Raw genomic sequence first — 19,072 nt, 5'->3', positions numbered from 1 at the left:
ACGGCGTCTGCGCCTCATTTGGCCAGGACAGCAGAGCTGTGGGGTCCCCCTTGCTTGGCAAAGCAACCAGGGCCAAGGGCAGGATAGTCGCCTTACCTCGTAGGGCGTCAGCAGCGGCTTGCTGAAGGCCTCTCCCCAGTCGATGGAGAGCCGGGGACAGGCCACCTGCACCCACCTGCAAGGGAGGCACAGGGCAGTGGGCGATCCCAGCACAGGGTCCGTCTCCCCCTCCGCCCCTGGCAGCAGCAGTGGAGCTGTGCCGTGAGCCTCCCAACCCCGGGGTTGGCTGGGATCCCTGCAAGCGCTCCCCCAATGCCCCGCGGTCTGTCCTAGGCAGGGCCCCAAGTACCCCGAGGGCCACCCAACAGGGCAGGGAGGGGTGCAGGGACGCTGGAGACTCCTCCCTGCCGGCTCCGTGTCGGTGCTGCCCTCGTGGCTGGCTCGGGAGAGCGGTGGGGGGTGCAGGTAGATGTAAGGAGCCTGGACACCACCCAGACCACGCGGCAAAGCAGGGGCCTGCCCCAGCCCTGGCGCCCGAGGCGAGGCCCTGCCTGCCCCAGCCCGGGGCCAGCAGCTAAGTGGAGGAAACGTGCGGAAGAGGCTGCCGGCAGCTGCTGCGCTCGTTCCCGTGGCCCCATCACAAGGAATCTGCTCCTCTCTCCATCATGCTTAGCCGAGCCCAGCCAAGCGCGAGCGGCCCCAGCGCTGGGCAGCATGAATATTTCAGAGGCCAGGGCCACGCAGGCGGGGCCGGGAGGAGCCGACCTCCCAAGGACAGCCCGGCGCAGCCCCGTGCCGCCCACCTCCAGCAGCAGGGAGGGGCGCAAGGCGCAGCACAGGCCTGGGGGCCTTTACTCTGCTCCGAGCATCACCCAGCAGGGAAGCCCCCGGGGCAGGGATCCTCAGAGCCGCCCCCGGGCTGATGGGTTTTGCTCAGGATCTCTGAGGGACCGGGGTGGCCCCCAGGGGCCAGTGCCCCAGTGCCAGCAGGCTGGTACTGCCAGGAGCTGCAGGCCTGTGCTGGGCCCAGGCTCCTGCACCGTGCTGTGCTCGGGCACCCTTGGGAGGCCATGCCCCACGTGCCCAGGAGACGCCAGCAGCCCCAGACTAGCTGCATGCTCCCCTGGGCCCTGGAGACACCAGGAGCAACCGAGCCGATGCCTGCATGGGGCACAAGGCACAGCCAAGGGCCCCGTCTCCCCTGCGCCCCTCCCTGCAGGCTGCTGGGCCCGGCGGCTGCGTCCAGGACGCGCGGCAGGGGGAGGGGAAGAGCACAGAAACCTTCCCTGACAGCAAGGCCGCGTGGCAGAGCTAAATTAAGCCCCTTCCCGAATCCCTGAAGGCCCCAGAGCAAGGGAGGAGGCAGGAGGCCTCTGGCAGAGGCAGCAGAGTGCCTGGCTCAGGGCTCCAGGCAGGGCGCAGGCGCTGCGGAGCTGCCCTTGGCCACGGCGGGGGGGGCGGGACCTGCCAGTGCCCGGGGACTGGGCAGAGATGCCCCCCTTGCACGAGGGAGGGCACAGCCGCCTCACCCCCTGGGGACAGCGGCCCCTCCCCGGGACCCTGCTGAAGGGCTGGGCAGAGGCTCCAGCCCCCAGAGCCAGAGCACTGCAGGGTGGTGGGGGGCGCTGCAGAGGCAGCTCGGGTGAGCTGGGCGCGGGGAGGGCAGGGCAGGGCAGCAGCCCGGGGCAGCTGTACTCACGCGTCCACGTCGGGGAAGAGCTGCAGCTTGCTGGGGAAGATCTCAGACAGCAGCACCCTGACGAAGGGCAGCCCCAGGGCCTGGAGACGCGCCTCCAAGTGCTGCAGCGTGGGGCAAAGGGACAGTCAGGGGAGCTGAAGCGGGGGGGGGACTACGACAGATGAGCTGACTCGGGACCATGTGCGATGGAGGGAACAGGCGAGAGCCCCTGAGGCAGGGCTGTGCCACGCTACAACCACCCGGGCAGGCACCGGGCCAGCCCCACTCCCTCCCCATGCCCATCTCCATAGCTCAGCGGGCACTGGCCCCTGCCCAGGTCGTCAAATGCCCCCTGCTTTGGGGAGGGGGGCACACAGCCACCTGGTCTCTAGGCTGTTTCAGGGCCCCCCAAAGCACAGGCCAGTCGCACCCCCCACAGCAGTGGGCAAAGCTGGCATTGCAGCCGCGCTCAGTGCCCCCCCCCCACCATGCAGCTCCGTGGCGCGTGCCCCCCCCACTGCGCCTAATGAAGTAATTACTGCTCAATGACAACAATCTGTTCTCATTAGCAGCAGCCTTCTCAGAGGCACGGGCAGCCGGAGGGACGGTCAGGGGCAGCGTCTGCCCAGGGAGATCCCACTCCTCCACCCTCGGAGCTGCGGCCGGGGCCCTGCCACGCCGGTCCTGACCCATCCCGCTAGGGCCGCAGCCCGGGGTCAGGACGGAGCAGAGCACCGCCGAGCCGGCACGGCCGCTGCACGGGCGCAGCAGGGCAGGCCGAACGGGAACAGGAACGGTGCCACCACGCTGCGCCCTGCGGGCCCGGCCCGAGGCCCCTGCCCACAGCTCTGCCAACGCCACCTGCATGGTAAGCATCCCCTGACCCTCCTCCCCCACCCCCAGGCCAGCACAGCTGTGCCCCCACAGCCTGCCACGGACGTGCTGTGCCCCCTCTGCCCCTAGCCCCCCCCGGCTATGCCAAGCCCCCTCCCTGGTATTCCCGCCCCCTCCCCTGGGAGCAGGCTGTGCACGGTGCCAGGCGCTGCCAAGCTGGGGGCGGTTCTGGGACTTGGACAAATGTTCTCCAGGGGCTGGAGCAACGCCCCCCTCCGCAGCCACAGCTTGGCCCGGGGGCGCGGCAGGGGGCAGAGCCCTGGGCGGGCTCCAGCACTGCAGCGGGGAAGGGGGGGTTCAGTCAGGACCAAGCGCCTCCAGGATGCAGCAGCAAAGAGGCCCGTGGAGCTGCCCGCCAGCTCCCTGCCACGGGGGGCACAGAGGGTGAGGGCCCCCATGTACCGGGGCTGCCACAGCCTTTGTCCCTGGCCCAAGCTGAGACGTGCTGCTGCAGAGCCCCAGCCCCAGCGCCAGGGCCTAGGCAGGCAGCACAGGACTGACCACGCTCGTCTCATTAAAACAAAAATAGAGAATTAATTGCAGGCGGCTGCCACGGGTCTGTGGGGCCAGCTGGCTCTCCCCAGCGAGGGGCACATTTAACGAGGCTCCGGCTCCCACTCATCTGCCGCTAATTGCCCTGCCATCGTGGCTCAGGGCCGCGCGCAGCCTGGCTGATAGCTGGGCAGGTCCTTGTTAGCGGTAGCTGAGGCCGGGGGAGCCGGCAGGGCTCACGGAGGATGCTGCGACCAGCTCTGGGGAGTGACGGGGGGCATGGCAGCAGCACAGGGTGCAGGTGAATGGGGACAGCAGCCCCCAGCCTCACATCTAATCCTGGTGGGCTCCAGCCGTGATGCCAGAGCGGGGCAGTCAGGGCAGGCGCAGCTCACTGCATCCAGGCATGGGAGGGACACCAGACTGACCTCAGAGACTGACAGGACACAGCCAAATCCGGGGCCCAGCCCGGAGCGAGGCAAGGGAGAGCACAGCAGAGGGGGCAGCCGTGGCGGGGTGGTACCTGCAGGACGTGGGTGGAGCCCTGGCGCCCGAGCGTGCCCAGGATCAGCCCCCAGGTGCGGGCCCGGGCGGCGGTGCTGATGGCCTCCTGGCGGGTGCGCTGCATGCGCTCGTGGGCGTAGTGCTCCCGGGAGAAGACCTTGCTGTAGGGGTCGTACCTGCAGGGAGACAGCGGTGGCTCAGGGGGGCTGAGCAGCAGGGCCAGCCCCCACCCCTCAGCGCAGACGTGCTCAGGGCCTGGCCCAGGCCACCGCACCTCCCTTGTTCTCCACGCTGCCCGGCGCCTGGGCTGAGGGAGGGCAGAAGCCAGGCCTGGCTCAGAGGGCGCCCGGCTGAGGGCTGTGGATGGGGACCCGTCCCGAGAGGACCTTGGCTACATCCCTCGGCAGCACCAGGCTGTCGTGTCAGGACAGTAGGGATGGGCCCGCAGGTTCGCGGCTCCTCGCATGCAGCGGGCGACACCGGCCCCACCAAGCCCACGAGGCCCCGAAGCCCAGCGCTGCTGCCAGCCAGCCCAGTAAGAGCTCCACATCCGCGCGCCTCCCGTGCCCTCGTGCCTCGCTCTGCAAGGCAGCTTGTGCAGCTGCAGCTTCTCCCTGCCTGGTCAAGGGCACCTTGCACCCCCTCCCCTTCAGCAGCCTCATTAGCACTAATTGGGGATGAGAGAGGGCTTTTCCCCAGTGCTCCCCACAGAGCAGCTGCCTGGCTTGTTGCCCCCGGGGGCAGGGGGAGGAGGTGGGGGGGGCAGCAGCAGCTGGCGAGGGCTGCGGGAGCAGGATGCAGGCGGCAGTGCCCCGGGCTCCGCCGGCAGCCAGGACCAGGGCAGGGCAGCGCAGCGTGCGGGCCGGCTCTCTTCCCGCCAACCCAGGGTGCCGGCTGGCCCCAGGCTCCCCCCGCTCCCTTCCCCCTCCCCCCCATTACGGAGGGATCTGTGATTTGTTGCTTTGTTTGACGAGGAGAATTTTAATCAAATCCCACTCGGGCTCCGCAGCTTCCCCAGCGCTATAAACCTGACGTGCGGCTCCCGCCGGTAACAAACGACCTACTAAGAAATTCAGATTTCGCCGAGCGGGCCCTGCCTCTCGCTCCTGATATTTCATCTGCTTTCAGCAGCCTCATCATCGCGTTTTATGGCCTCTGCCTGCAGCAGCCGGGAGTTTAATGGCTGCACCTCAAAGAGCTTTCACAGGTACTTGTCAAAATGTTTATATTCAGCCCGAGTAAATGGCTGGTGTTCATCTCCTCCAGCGCCTCCCCTCTGCCCCTCTCCAGGGCCTGCCCTCGCTCCCGCCTGCCGCGGCTCCGTGCTGAGAGCCCTCGAGAGCCAGCCTAGAGCGGCAGGTGGGCAGGCTGGGTCAGAGGCTCCCCGTGCACTGCCGCCCGGGCGCCGCAGAGGCTCGGGGAGCGACCTGCCCAAGGCTGCACGGGGAAGCTCCCTGCAGACGTGGCCCCCGTGTCCCGTGTAGTCTGGGCAGGGCTGGGGCAGGTGCTAGGCACAACCCCGCTCCAGGGAGGCCTCCAGATGGGCTGTCAACTGTGAGGTTTGCCACCCGCACAGCCGGCGGGCCAGGCGAGCACTGGGACCTCACCACGAGGCCCCTTCCCTCCATGCCACCCCGCCTGGCCCCGTACCTGTAGGCAGGGATCCCGGGGTTGGCGATCATGATGGACTCCAGGTGGAAGCGCCCGTCCCCCAGGTACCTGCAACAGGGAGAGAAGGAGCTCAGCAAAGAGCAGCACCTGCATGGCAAGACCCCAGAGCCGGGAGGTGCCCCTTTGGCCCCGGCGCTGCCCCCTCTGACCTATGCCACCCGCTCCGCGCCCTGCCCGGGGAGCGCTCCCTGCCGGACGAGCGGGGAGAGGGGCCCGTTCGTCATCCACGCGGGCATGCTCCTCCAGGCAGGCGCGTGGCCCCTTGGAGAGGCTCAATCGCGACGACTGGTTATAGACATTTCTGCTTCCATTTCTAATCGGATTTCAAGTCAGCAATTACATTTCAAAGCCTTTCATTCAGCTGCCCTAATGGAGTGAGGGCTCGGAAAATGAATTCAGACGTAAAACTTGACTAGATTTTTGCCTTTAATTGGAGAATGACATTTCGGGAGATCAAAGCTAATTTGTCTGCAAAAAAGTTGGCCCCAGAGATGGGGCCAAATAACAAAATAACAACTCGGGAAGGTGCGCGCGGGGTCGAGCAGGTACAGCGGCCACCCGCAGCCGCCAGGACCCGCCTGCCTGGCCCCGCGGCCCCTGGCCGCAGCGTCTCTCCAGAGCGCAGACAGGCAAGACGAGGACGGGGAAAGCTTGCGTCAAGTGTGCACAGACAGCAGCCCGAATACCCCCGCCCCACGCGCAGGAGGGCGAGAACCGCAAAGCCAACCGGCTGAAGCCCATAGAAGGAAAGTCCGCCAGCCCCATCTGGCTGGGGATCTCCCGGGGCCAGGGCCGGCGTGCTGGGGGGTCTGTCCATGCCAGCTCCGGGGCGTCCTGGTGCACGAGCAGCAGGAACGTGCCTCACCAGGAAAGCAAAGCCGACCGTGGCCCTGCTTGTCCCCCCGCCCTGGGCCAGGCAGGTGATGACCCCTCGAGCCCATGCAGCTTCCCAAGACGCGCCCACGCTGGCCCTTATTAAGGGAGACAACGCTGAAGAGCCGGGGTGAGCCCTGGCAGCACTGCCCACGCAGCTGCCAGCCTGCCGGGATGGTGGCGATTCCCTGGTCCCAGGACTCCAGGAGCTGGGGCTGCAGGAGCCCAAGACCTGCCAGGCTGCGAGGCAGCAATGGACACCTGGGGAAACCTTAGCCAGGAGCCCTGGGGGGCTTTGGGGACAGGACTGGCCACAAGGCGCACCTGACTCGTGTGAGCAGACCCCCACCGCCCCCAGGGTCACCAGTGCTGCGGCTCCAGCCCTGCTCTGGGACACGGACCTTGACCCAGGGCCACCCGCCAAGCGCAGACGTGCGGCCCCTGGGGCCCCTCCCCAAAGGCCTCAAAGGCGTCGTGAACCAGTCACCTCTTCCGCAGCCCCCCAGCTCTGCCCTGCCACCGGGGCGCCCGGAGGGTCAGGCGCCTCCCCGGAGCCGGCGCGGCTGTGGCGGCGCTGCCGGCCGATCCCCGGGGTGGGGCCGCTTTATTTATTTATTCTGCAGCGCACTGTATTCACAGTACATTAAGCATTTCCATTACCTAAAATAATTAGGTGATAGGAAGCGAAGTGCTCCCTCTAATTTGCTGTCCTTAAATAAAATTAATGTTTCTGTGATGTTGGGCCCTGGCCATCAGTCTTCTCCAATTATCTGCCCGCCCTTCCATCTATTATCTGTTCTGATATACGACTCAATTACTTCTCTTGCATGGCAAGTACCAGCCGCTCCGAGCCGTGCCCCAGCCCCCTGGCTCTGCCGGACCCCACCCACGGCCCCCCGAGCACGGGTGCCGCAGCCCCTGCCTCACAGTGCCACTCCGTGCAGCGTAACAGGAAGGAGCCTCTGCCCCAGCACCGGCCCTGAAGAGGCCTGGGCTGCACTTGGGTTGGCGAACGGCTGAGCCCGTGGCGCTCCTGCACCCCCGCCTGACTGGCAGCAGAGCTCCAGGCAGGGGCTGGGCACGAGGCCGAGTTGTGGGAAGGCCGGGAAAAGCCAAGCAAACCAGGGACACCTTCCCCAAGCGTGGGCGGGCACGTGCCCCTGGGTACTCACACGATGGCATCCATGTCCTGTGCCAGCCGGGGGGACGTGCAGCCCAGGATCTCACCCGGGGACAGCGGCTTGCACTGTGGGACGCAGACCTCGTAGTCCGGGCGCAGCTCCTGCGAGGCAGCCTGCGGGGAGACACAGCTGGGCTGAGACCAGGTGGGGGAGCGGGGGATGCAGGGAGGGAAAGGGGGAGCAGGGAAAGCCCTGGTCTGGGGCAGGGCAGACTGATGCCCGTGCCTGGAGACAAGCTCTACGGCGTGTGGCGAAGGAGCGTTATGCCCCACGGCCCTGCAACGCGGAGGTGTGGTGCCCGTCAGGCCCAAGCCTGGGCGAGAGAAGAGCAGCCTCCCGGGGCCAGGCCGCATGGGGCTGGGAGCTCTGCCCTGGCTGCGGCTGCACGCGAGCTCTCCTGCCGGCTGGCGCGGGACACCTGGTGTGAGGGAGCGCGTGCGAGCGCGATGCCGCAGCCGGCTCAGCCGACGCATCAATTAAAATACAAGAGCAAACGTTTAACGCTTCAATAACCCCGTGTTTAGACAGACATGGCTCAAGAGGCTCATTCATCTCTTCCGTCCTGCCAGGCGGCCATTCACAAGCAGCGTCTAATCCACAGGCAGCCCTGCCCGCGCCTGCCGGAGCCCTCCCCGGCCACTTCCAGCAGCACATCAAAATGCCAAGTGCTCGACTGCCTGCCCTGACATTTACCGCGCCAGCTCCCCCGGGAGCTGGGGGAGGGCAGCCACCGCGAAACACCGATCCCAGTTGTTATAAAATGCTCGAGCAGCACTGTGGCGGTGACGTGCCAGGGCGGAGGGGAGATGCCTCGTATGCCCGCGGGTGAGCCCCCGCAACTCCCCTGCCATGCACAGGCATGTGCCCCCAGCCACCCCCAAGCCCTTGCAATACACAGGGACGTGTGGCCCACAGGGACAGATGCACACACACACACACACACACACACACACACACACACAGAGGCATGGGCCTGCCCCAGCTGCTCAGACGCACACGGGGCCAAGGCAGCTGCATCCCCTGTGACCGTGCCCCCCGGCTCTGGCCCAGAGCAGCCCCCAGGCACTCCGGGAGACAGGCCAAGCTTGTGAACCAGAGGCCACTGCGCCCAGGGGATGAGGGCCAGGGTCCCCGAGGCCACATGGCCACACACCCATGCTTCAGACCCCCCCCAGGGACCGGTGCCAGCTGAGAAGCAGGAGCGCAGGCCCTATTAGATCCGCCTGAAGCCCGTCAGCGCAGGGGCTTGGCGCCGGCAGCAAGGCAGGGTCCTGGCTGGGAAGCAGGTGAAGGAGGCGCTGGGGGCTGCTTCTCCGCACCGGCAGGAGTTGGGGTGCGAGTGGCAGCTGCTGGCGGCGGGGCCTTCCCCCCCACCTCACCTGCAGGGCCGAGACGAACTGGATGGTGCTGACGAGGGCCAGGCGGGCGCCCGGGCGGAAGTTGAAGCGCACGGTCTCAAGGAAGTGAGACGTGTCGATCTTGATGTCCACGAACACGTACAGCATCTTCATCCCCTGCGTGGCATCGATGGGAACTGGGCACAGGAGAGATGGGCGTGAGGGGCTGGGCCGGGCACCTCTGCAAGGAGGGCTGCCCTGCGCCAGCTAGCGCAGCGAGCCAGCCGTGCATCTGCCCCGGGGCACAGCCAGCTCCACTTCCTGCCTCCTGATTACGTATTCATGCAGGAGCAGGCCGGGCCGGGAGCGCAGCTGGCCTGGTCACCGCTGTGGCCGCATGGGGCCGGCCAAGGCAGGAGATGGCCGCACGCGTCCTGGCCCAGCTCCCTGCTGCCCACCCGGGCCTCTGCACAGCCAGGCCAGCCGGGGGCCGCAGGCAGGGCTGGGGGCAGCGCCTGGTCATTTCTCTGCAGCTGGCGGTGGCCCAGGGAATCGATGAACACCAATCTAATTACCCCCGATGCTAAGGAGCCCGTGTCACCACGATTAAGTGAATAATTAAAGTACACGGAGTCGACATCGATCCGCAGCCTCTGCGCTCACTTCCCATCGCAGGCCGCTCACCTGATCCCAATTAAGTGTAAATTACTCGCTCCTGGCACAGGGCAGAAGCCAGTCCTGCCCGTGCAGGGCGGGAGGGGTGGGCCCTGCGGACGTCCCTGCAGCCAGGGGCACCTAGGAGGACGCAGGGGCGCGGCCACAGAGCGCCCCGTACCTGGCCGTAGGGCCCTGCCCAGGACAGTGCCTGGCACCCGCTACAGGGACAGCAGGAGAGTAGGGGGCTGCAGCCTGGGGGTGACCGGCTGCGGCCTAGAGGGGTGAAGGGAGCCTCCGGCCATGCCCGACGCCCTGCACGTCCAGGCACAAAGCCCGAGAGACCTGGGAAGCCGGCGCCTGGCAGCTGGCTCGGCCAACGGGCTGTGCGGGGCGACACTGGCCTGCCGGGTGGGACGGGGCAGCCATGTCCAGGCCAGGCCCTCGCAACCTCTGCGAGACCCGGCACAGCTGATCAGGCCAGGGCTAGTGCCCAGGCATGGCAGAGACGTGCTGTAGCGAGGGGCCGCGGACACGGGCGCCACTGCGGGGCGTTGGGTCCCAGCGCCGACCCCTGAAGCCCTGCTTTGGCTGGTAACAAATCGACAGCGGGTTTCACATCCCGGGTTTACTGAGGCCCCGTCTCCCTCTCCCTTTGGCTCCTATAAGGAGGCGACGGCGTTGCTGGCTCGGGCATTGTCACCCACCGCGCTCGTGCCACGGACCCCACAGAGCTGTGAACTTCACATGGGTGTGACGGGGGTCAGAGGCATTTCAGTGGCTGGGGTCTCCAGCCAGCGCCCAGCAGGGACAGCTCCCAGCCCGCGGGACCAGCCGACCTGCTGATGCCAGCCCGGGCTGCTGCGTGGGACGGGGAGGCAGCAACTCCCCCTGCTGCAAGGCACGCGAGGGAGGACGTGCCCGTGTCCCCGCGGGCCCCGGCCAGCTACAGCCGGCCCAGGACACGCCAGAGGGTCACGGGCCCAGGGCGATGGACAGCGGAGCTGGCCTGGGCAGTGCTCTGTGGGGAGGGGCACCGCTGGCGGCACCCGTGAGCGGAAACCCTCCCCGGTCCAGCCAGGCGCTGGGGTAGCAACTGCTCGGATCCACCTTAAAACCCAGAGCGTCTTATTGTTATTTTTGGGCTGATTCCATCCTGTGTGGACTTCAAAGTTAGCAGCATCTGGGACAGCAGTGCAGTTTCCATGGCAACTGAATCCAGAGTACCGTTCCGCCTAGGGAGCGCGGAGCCTCCTCCTCGCCCTCCCTTTCAACAAGCCGTCGCGCCCGGCAAGCAGCCGCCGGCCGAGCCCCAGCCCCAGCCCCAGCCGCGCCCCGAGGGCAGCGAGCACCCGCACCCCTGGGAGCCCTTCCGCACTCCCCGCCTCCTGGGGCAGCGGCTCGCAGACAGGGCAGCCCAGCCCAGCCTCGCCTCGCCTCGCCCCACCCCGTCCCGGGGAGTTGCAGGGGCTGAGCCTGAGGGCCCCACGGCCCCCGGCGGCGCAGCGGGGGCTGCACGCCGCGGCTCTGAGCCTACAGACCCAGGGCACGGGTGGGTGGCTGGGTGCTGAGCAGCAGCGACACCTCCCGAGCTGGTGCTGGGAACGCAGTCTGTGCGGGCCCCGGGGCTGGCACGTGCACCAGGCACCTCTGCGCGAGCAGGCCGGGGCTCGGGAGCAAGGGCAGGCTCCCCGCAGCAGCACAGAGGCCTCGGCAGCCTCGGGCGGCTGCACGGAGCGCGCGGCTCGCTCACACGAGAGCACCCGCCCCGTGCCCGGCTGCCGGCAGCGCAGCACCCCACGCCGAGTGGAGGTCCCGGCCCCCAGAGCTCGTAGGGCACGGGGCTGCACCTGAACCTGCCCGCAGGCCGTGCGGGAGCCACCTGGTACCTCCCACACCCACCTCCCCAGCTGCCCAAGCCTGCTCAGGGCAGGGGACGCTGCAGCCGCCAAGCAGCCTGGCTGCCCATGGTGACCAGGGCCTGGCTACCGCCTCTCTGTGCCTTGACCCTGACTCCAACCCCCCACGGCAGTAGCCCCTGAACAGGCTGGGGGCCAGAGCCATACGTACTCAGGCAGCTGTGTCCGTAGTGCACCAGGAAGTCTGCGCCGAGCGCCCTGGCAGTGTAGTCATCCACGCAGCACGCACCGTAGGTCACGTCGCCCATTACCATGACCTCGGCCCCCGTGAACCTGTGGGCAGGCAGAAGCAGTGAGCCAAGAGGCAGGGCTGAGGACTGGCCGGCGGGGCAGCGAGGTCTTGCTAGGGGGAGTCAAACCACGGCCAAGCAGCGGCCGGTTCCTAATCCTGCCCCAGGTCAAGGCTGGGCCCCCGGTGCCGTAGCCTTGCCCAAGCCCCTCTGCTCACTGTACGTGCACCAATTTCCTTCCTCTGCACGCTGGCACTGCCCCCATGCCCCAGAAACCATCCTGGGCCCCTGCACTTGCCTGGGGCTGTGGGGGAATTGCCACAACCCTCGGCCCCAGGCCCAGGGGCTCTGCGGGAGCAGCAGGACAGCAGCTGGGCAGCAGGCAGTGGGGAGAAGAGGGGCTCACACCACCCGCCCGGGCAGCAGCAGCGGGAAGGGCTTGGCGCTCGGGCCCAGCCAGTACACGCTGGGCACACAAGGAGACGCAGGCAGCAGGAGCGGGTCCTGGAGGCTGAGCCAGCCCCTGCATTGTCTGATGCCCAGATCCGGGCACAGGGGAAGCGGCCGCAGCACAACCGAGCTGCCTGGGCCTGTCCCTACCCCTCACAGCACAACCCACCCGCCGGGCACAACCCCACGGCCCCACTCTGGGCTCAGGCCCCTCGTCCTGGCACAGACTCCCTGCTGCCCCCGCACGGGGCAGGCCAGCCCGTGCCAGGCTCCAAGCAGAGGGCAACTCCAGGCACGCGGGGCCGCAGCTGCAGCCCCTTCCCCCCGCTCTGGAGAAGACAAGCTCTGGCTGCTCCCTGAGACGTGACCGGATCGAGCTGCAGAGGTAATCTGCCTCTTCACCCGGGCAAAGCTGTTTGCAATTCAGGGGATTAGCCGCTCCTCCAACAGTGCTGCCAGTGGGGGGGCACCAGCCCCTGCCTCCGCAAATTAAGGGCCCCCTGTGCCCCCGCCGGCACCCAGGGCTGACAGCGCGCGTGCTCGATGTCACGGCTGGGCCTAAGCCCCGGCCTCCACAGCGCACGCGGGCCCTGCGTGCCAGCCTGGCCACGAGGAGCAGCTGCTGCCTAAGTGGCATTGGGAGATAAGTGCCAGGGAACAAGCGCTGGCGCCCGCCGTGCCAGCCCCCTCCGCAAGCGCGGCTTCCTCTCGCGCTCCGGCCCCTGGCACCAAGCAGGGTGGCCGGGAGCCAGCCGCGGGTCTGCAGCTGAGTCACGCAGCACGTCGCCAGCTCCTGCAACCCGCTGCCCCACTCCACGGTCCCACGTGCCGGAGCGTGGCCAGGCCTGCCAGGGAGCAGGGCCACGGGGCTGGCCCAGCGCAGCCGGGGTGGGGCGGCCGGGCGCCGGCCGGGGCTGCTGGCAGCCGGGCAGCGGGGAGATAAGGCAGAGGCTCTTGTGTGATTTAAAGGCACCACCTTTGTAGGTGTTTTATTGCACCATTCTGGGGGATTATTAGCTTGGCCGCGTTCCCGGGGAGCTGCTGTGGTATTTTAATTATGAAAGCAGGTATTGTAATGACAAAGCCCCGCGCCTGGAGGGGCTGGTTAAACCATATGCTAATGCCTTATTTACATCAGGGCTTCACGGAGCGCTCCCCGGAGCACGCTCCCTCCATTGTCTGGGCCGTATCTCACCGTGCCACCGTGTGCTGCCGCGGCCTCCCCCGCCACGCCAGGGCTGGACACGAGATGCAGCTGGGCAGCGCTGGGGAACGGGCCCCACGCCTGCCCTAGCACCAGGGCAGCCCCCGGCAAGGCAGAACGGAGGGGCCGGGGTGCTGCTGGGGGCTCCATGAACTGCGACACCCTGACGCCCCTTCACCATGCACCAGGTGGGCGCCAGCGGCTGAGGCCAAGTGCCCGCAGCTCTCAAGCCAGGCCCCGCTGCAGCAGACGGGATGCCTGAGCCCAGCCTGCAAGGGCCCCTCCAGGCCTGGAGCAGGAACAGGAGCAGCAGCTGGCTATGGATCCTGGCCGCGCAGCCCCCCGGGCGCAGCTCCCCGGGCCCAGGCCAGAGCCTCGCAGCACCGCCCTGCGCTGCGCGCTGCGCCCAGAGCCTGGGGCAGGGACTCTTACGCGCCAGGCAAGAATAGAAGTGGTGGGTAGATCTGGGCAGATGGCAGAGGGTGGAGAAACCACGGAGCGTGCTGAATATTAACAGCTCAATCGCACCCGTCAGCGCCCAGGAGGGGAGGGCGGGACGCCGGCACTCAGCCAGAGCTTCCCCGAGCGCAGGGCAGCCCCCCGAAGCCTCCGCAGGGAACCCCCCGGGGGGCTTCAGGCTGGGGAGCAGCTCCCAGCTGGGAGGGCGACGCACCTTGCTGGTCGGGCGCGCTGTCCTCCCTGGCGCGGCCTAGGCCTACCCCGGCACGGAGCAGCATCCCCAGAAGGACGGCACCGCGAGCGGCTCGAGGCCGGGCAGCTCCCCGGGGCCAGCCCGAGCTGCTGCACAGACAGGGAGATGCTGGGGGGGCGGGGAGCCCCGAGAAGCAGAGCCCTGACCCCAGCCCCCTCCTCGGAGGAAGGCGATGGAATCGGCATGAATCAGACTCCACACATCTCGGCAAAAGTGGAAAATTATTCAGCTCCTTAAGATTCAGGACGGGGAGGTCTGACTCAGAGCAGCAGCCAGCGCCGCTTAATTTTTTATAGATTAAAATGTATGCAAATTGGCCCAAACCCCAGAGAGAGTCCCTGGGGGTGAGGAGCACGAAAGTGAAATAGCAACAGGAGGGGGGCAGCAAGCTGGGGGCGGCGCCCACCCCCTGCTCCCCGCAGGCGCCCGCGAGTGCTAACTGCGTGCAGGCCCTGGGCGGGCGGGCGGGCGCAGGGAGGGGCCAAGCCCTGGCAGCGTCACCGGGCCCCGCGCGCTGGCACCTGTGGCCCCGGGCACGTGGGACGGGAGCCCAGAGCTGCCCCGGCCCTGTGGTGCACGGTGCTGCAGAGACCGGGGCAGAGCGAGGCAGCCCCTCCAAGGCCAGGGCTGAGAGTGCCACAAAGTCTGCCACGCTGCCCCGTGCCCGGGCACTGCGCTGCTTCATGGCCCCCCCACAGCACCAAAAGCAAAGGGGGCAGCTGCCGTGGCCCCAGGGCCTGGTTTTGCTCACCCAGTCCAAGTCCTGGACCCCTGGTTCCAGCGGCCACCGGGGCCAGCGCCAGGCAGTCGGGCACCGCGCGAGACGGGGCCGCGAAGGCAGCAACTGCGTGTGCAGGGCGCTCCTTGCCATTGCCCTCGTGCTGCTGCGGCTGCCAGAGCCGTGAGCTGTGCTCCCAGGCACACGCAAGCGGAGGGAGACGGGGGTCTGTCGCCGCCGCAGCCTCACCCGGCTGCCCTGGAGGAGAGCCGGCAGCTCCGGCAGGAGGGTAGATATGGGGGGACACCAGCGTGGCCGTTCCCCTGCCCACACCCCAGGCACAGGCCCCGTGGCGCAGCAGGGAGCTTATGCATATTGAAGGCGCAGCGAGGTTATTCATCTTGCGCGTCCCGCAAACCCCGGCTCTTTCTGAAAAACAGCCCGGCCTTAGCATTTTTCTCATCTCCCCCTAATTCATTATCTCCTCCCTTAAACAGATGGCTCCCAACATCCCATTTATAAAGTGCCGCGTTCAGCACAGACAGGCCGCACGCCCGAGCGGGCACGGCCCCGGCCCTGGCCCTGGCCCTGGCCCGATGGCGGGGACGCGCCACGCTGCCAGGGGGAAGGTGGGGGAGAAGGCTGGCCCCCTCCCCCCGTGCAGGTTGTGGGGTGAGCGTGGCAGGCTCCTGCACCAGCACCCCCTACCACAGCGCAGACACGGGGCAGCACCTCCCATCACACAGCTCCCCCACTGCAGGCTGGTGCAGGGCCCAGAGCGCCAGGTCTCCTCACATCTGTGCTACGGTCCCGCTCTGCAGATCGGGTCTGGAGGCAGCCCAATGCTGCGGCCAGGGGAGGAGCGGGCGCCGCGCCGGGGCCGAGCACAACAGTGCCAACCCCAGTGCAATGCGCTGGGGTGCAGACGTGCCCTGCGCTAGGCCAGGGATCCTGCCAGGGACTAAGCAGGAGCTTGAGGCATCAGGATCCCTGTGACCTGGGATGGGACAGACAGACAAGCCAGACCCCACTGGCCTTGGCAGCACGCAGGCAGGGGCCAGCAGGGCACTGAGGACACTGTGCCCCTGCGCATCCTTGCCAGCCGCCCCAAGGCTCCCCCTCACCTCGCCACTCCCCAGGAGGTGTCTCTCTCGTCCCCTCCCCTTCCCCGGCATGTTTTCCCCCAGCCCTCCGTGGTCTCTCCCTGCAGCCGCAGCACAGGAGCTGTCCCTGGGGGCACGGGAGCCTGGAGCTGAGCTCTAATTAGCACCGCTGCCGTGCGGCACTGGTGACTGATGATGATCAGGTGGGCGCAGATCCATCCCCCGCCATCACCACCACCCCGAGGGCTCCAGAGGGCACGGGCAGTGCTCTGCGCTGGGTCCAGCATGGACCACTCCCTGGGGCTGGAAAGGGGCACCCTGGGATACCCGAGGGGCTGTTACAGAACAAAGCGGGGTCTGGACGGTGGTGTACAAGCCAGCAGCCTGACATGCAGGCCCCGGCCCAGCACCTCCCCAGGGTCAGGGACGATGAGGGGTGCAGGCAGTGCTGCAAGCGAGACGGCAGGACTCCAAGAGAGAGAACCCGAGAGCCGCGAGAGAGCGGGTCTCCAGCCCGGCGCCAGTAGAGCGGAGCCAGGCAGGAGCAGGCAGGATTGATGCCCGAGTGCAGAGGCTGCCAGCGGCTGGGCGGGTGCGCGAGGGCCACAGCCTGGTGAGCGACCCGGCAGAGACCCGAGGCCTGGAGCAGGGCCAGAGGACCCAGCGCCCCCTTCTCCCCGGTTGGCTCAGGTGGTGGGGCCGTGGAGGAGCAGCGCAGCGGCCAGGGGAGGCGGGAGCCCGGGGCACGAGGGCCCATCTCTATCCTGCTCCACCCGTGACCCAGGTCAGGGCAGGAGGACACAGGACCAGAGGCACCAGGGCTGTGATGCCCCCTCCAGGCATGTGGACCAGGTGGACGGGACGTGACCAGGTGGACGGGCCGCCGGTGCAGGCTAAGGCCAGGCTCTTGTAAGGGCAGGGATGAGCTTTCCTGTTGAGGGATATGAAAACTGCATTAAAAACAGCAGTGACAGCAGAGTGACGACGAGAGCAGACCCCACTGTAGTGTCTGCCCCTCGGCAGGCCACACGCGGGCACCCTGAGCTCTGTCTCTGGTCCTCGCCCTTCCCCGCTGCCAGCCCCCTGGCTTCACCCCGACCGCGGCGGTGGAGGGGCCTGGGCAATGCTCCCTGCGTGGTGTGGGCTGAGCGCAGCCCCAGCCAGCCCAAGCAGAGAACAATGCATTTAATTAGCGGGGGAGCCAGTCACCAAGCCACATTAACGGGCTCCCAACTTCATTAGCACAGGAAGGCTGCGCATAATTAAAATAATGAGTTTGCAATTTTACTGTGAACGGCTTTGGAGAGGCGCTGCCTTCGCTGCTGCAGCTGGGCAATTATAGCCCTCGCACGGCGCACAGCCCAGCATCTGCAAGTGGGTCACACTTGGAGAGGGGCTGCCGGGGGCCGGGCTGGCACTGCTCCCTTGCCAACACCTGGCCCAGCCAGGCCAAGCTCTGTACAGGGCCCGTACAGGGACCTGGCCCCACCCTCCCCCACCCTCTGCTCACACCCAGATGACCTGCCACACTGGCCCTGCGGGTCCTGCCTCCCCATGGCTGCTGCTCCGGACCGGATCGACAGGCCCAAGTGCTGCCTGTAGGCCAGGAGGGACCGCGGAGGCTCCCGGGGATGGGCCATGGAAGGAGGCACCGGCAGGCACGGCCCCCACCTCCGCCCCGCACTGCGCCAGTACTGCCCCGCGGGCGCGAGGCATCTCCAGCCAAGTGAGAACTTCATTCCCTGCTAACGACGCCGCTGTGCAGCTAATGACGGCGCTCCCATTCCCTGCACAGCATGTCGCACGGTGCCGGGCGTCCCGGGCTCTCCCTCCAAGGGCAGCGTCAGCAGCGAGTGCTGCCGTGGCCGGGGGCTGGCTCTGCAGGGGGGCCTCAGCTCCTAGGCCAGAGCCAGGGATGTGGCCACGGGCCCCTGCAGCTGAGCTGCCATCACCCGAGCCTGCCCCGTGCACAGCGGCAGGAGGGAGGGAAGCTGCGTCCCTGGCAGGGCAGAGGGGCCCTGGCGTCGCATGTGGCAGGGGGTGGCTGCAGCCCGTGGCGGGCTCTCGATGGGAGCCAGCCATCAGTAGCGGTTCTGATCTGCGTTATCTCCCCGCCCGGGTGCACGGGGCCTTTCAAGCGGTGCCAGGGCTGTCGGCTGCGCCCTGGCAGGATGCGTGCCCAGAAAACGCAGGCTCTGCATGCAGCCTTAACCCTTTGCTGCTCAGCCGGCACCAGCTCAGGCTCGCCCATGCATCTGGTCCCAGAGCGAGCCCCGCCAACCCGGGCTGCCCAGCACGGTCGGGGAGAACAGCCCTGCCGGGCGGCACGAAAATCTAGGGGCACCAGGGGCTTCTGCGGCTGCACGAGGGACCTCACTGAGAAGGGAGTGGCTGGGAGCTGCTGGGCTCATGCCCCTGCCTGGGCTGAGCCCCCGATTGCAGCAGCAGCCCCCAGGGCTGCCAGGCACATTGCGCAGGGCACAGGCGCAGCCCCAGGCAGCTCCGGGGAGGGCGGCAGGAAGCCCGGGGTTGGCTCCTGTCACCAGTTGCCGAGACGGCCGTGATTAGCAAGCACTGTTCACACCGTGGCGGAGCGCGGAGACAGAGGGATTAGCAGCTGCGCAGCCTGACATTCGGAGTTTATTAACAAGGAATCAAAAGCCCAGCTGAGAGCTGCTGCTCCGGAGCCCAGCTGATCTGCTGCTCCAGCCCCCGGCAGGAGGGGCTGGGCTCCCACGCGGAGCCCTCACAAGCCCCCGGGCCGCTACGTCCCCTGCTCTGTAACCCTCTGACCCTGCTGTGCACGTGGCCCTGGTCTGCGCTGCAGGCCTGGCCCAGGCTGCCAGGGGGGCTCGGGGCGCTGGCCCCCGCAGCTCCAGGGAGCAGTGACAGTGCCACTGCCACGCTGACGCACCCCTATCAAGTCACCCTCCCAGACAGCACTGCCATGCGGCTCCTTACAGCCCCAGCGCCCACACCCTCGCCCCTCCAGCCACCCGGATGCCCTGCTCGGCTGCAACCGCGGCACCCGTGGCACTGCGGGATTGGGCTCGTGGTGCCCAGCAGGGCTCCCAGCCCAGCCCAGGGCCCAGCACACGGCCAGTCCCTGGTGCTGCCCTTGACCTGACCGGGGGGGGGGCACGGCAGGCGGCTGCCACTCAGTGGCAGGACGGAGAGCAGGTTTCTTTATGGAGTGGATAAAGACAAACCGATTAGCGCTAATTAACAAGGCCTCGCGCCGATCAATGCCGTGCGCCTGCTCTCCACTGCAAAGGAGCTGTGCCAGAGGCAGCTCCCCAACTCCCTCGGCGCGGCTCCATCCAGCTGTGGGCCAGGACTGGGCCGGGACCCCACGGAGGGCAGCTGCAACCTGCTCTGAGCTGCAGGGGACAGGGAGGGCTTCACACCCCAGGCAGCCTCAGAGAGCTTTGCCTGGCCAGCCCCCAGCATCC

The 19,072-nt window shown here is 67.7% G+C and overlaps 1 protein-coding gene across 5 annotated transcripts in view; it reads right to left on the bottom strand.

Annotated features, from left to right (window-relative positions):
- The window catches only part of DPH1 (diphthamide biosynthesis 1), a 30,236-nt gene that overhangs the window by 2,135 nt on the left and 9,029 nt on the right, over nucleotides 1-19,072 (bottom strand). For all 5 annotated transcript variants that reach the window (XM_059716987.1, XM_059716988.1, XM_059716991.1 and 2 more), the window contains 7 exons: nucleotides 11,355-11,476; nucleotides 8,673-8,827; nucleotides 7,285-7,406; nucleotides 5,219-5,287; nucleotides 3,588-3,744; nucleotides 1,700-1,800; nucleotides 97-175 (listed from right to left, as the gene is read on the bottom strand). In XM_059716987.1, the coding sequence (XP_059572970.1) occupies nucleotides 97-175; nucleotides 1,700-1,800; nucleotides 3,588-3,744; nucleotides 5,219-5,287; nucleotides 7,285-7,406; nucleotides 8,673-8,827; nucleotides 11,355-11,476 (805 nt within the window). The remainder of the gene's footprint in view (nucleotides 1-96; nucleotides 176-1,699; nucleotides 1,801-3,587; nucleotides 3,745-5,218; nucleotides 5,288-7,284; nucleotides 7,407-8,672; nucleotides 8,828-11,354; nucleotides 11,477-19,072) is intronic.

The sequence above is a fragment of the Alligator mississippiensis genome, chromosome 14 (genome assembly GCF_030867095.1).
Source record: "Alligator mississippiensis isolate rAllMis1 chromosome 14, rAllMis1, whole genome shotgun sequence".
Classification (NCBI taxonomy): domain Eukaryota; kingdom Metazoa; phylum Chordata; order Crocodylia; family Alligatoridae; genus Alligator; species Alligator mississippiensis.
The sequence above is the reverse complement of the archived record's forward strand: the minus strand, read 5'-3'. Positions and strand labels throughout refer to the sequence as shown.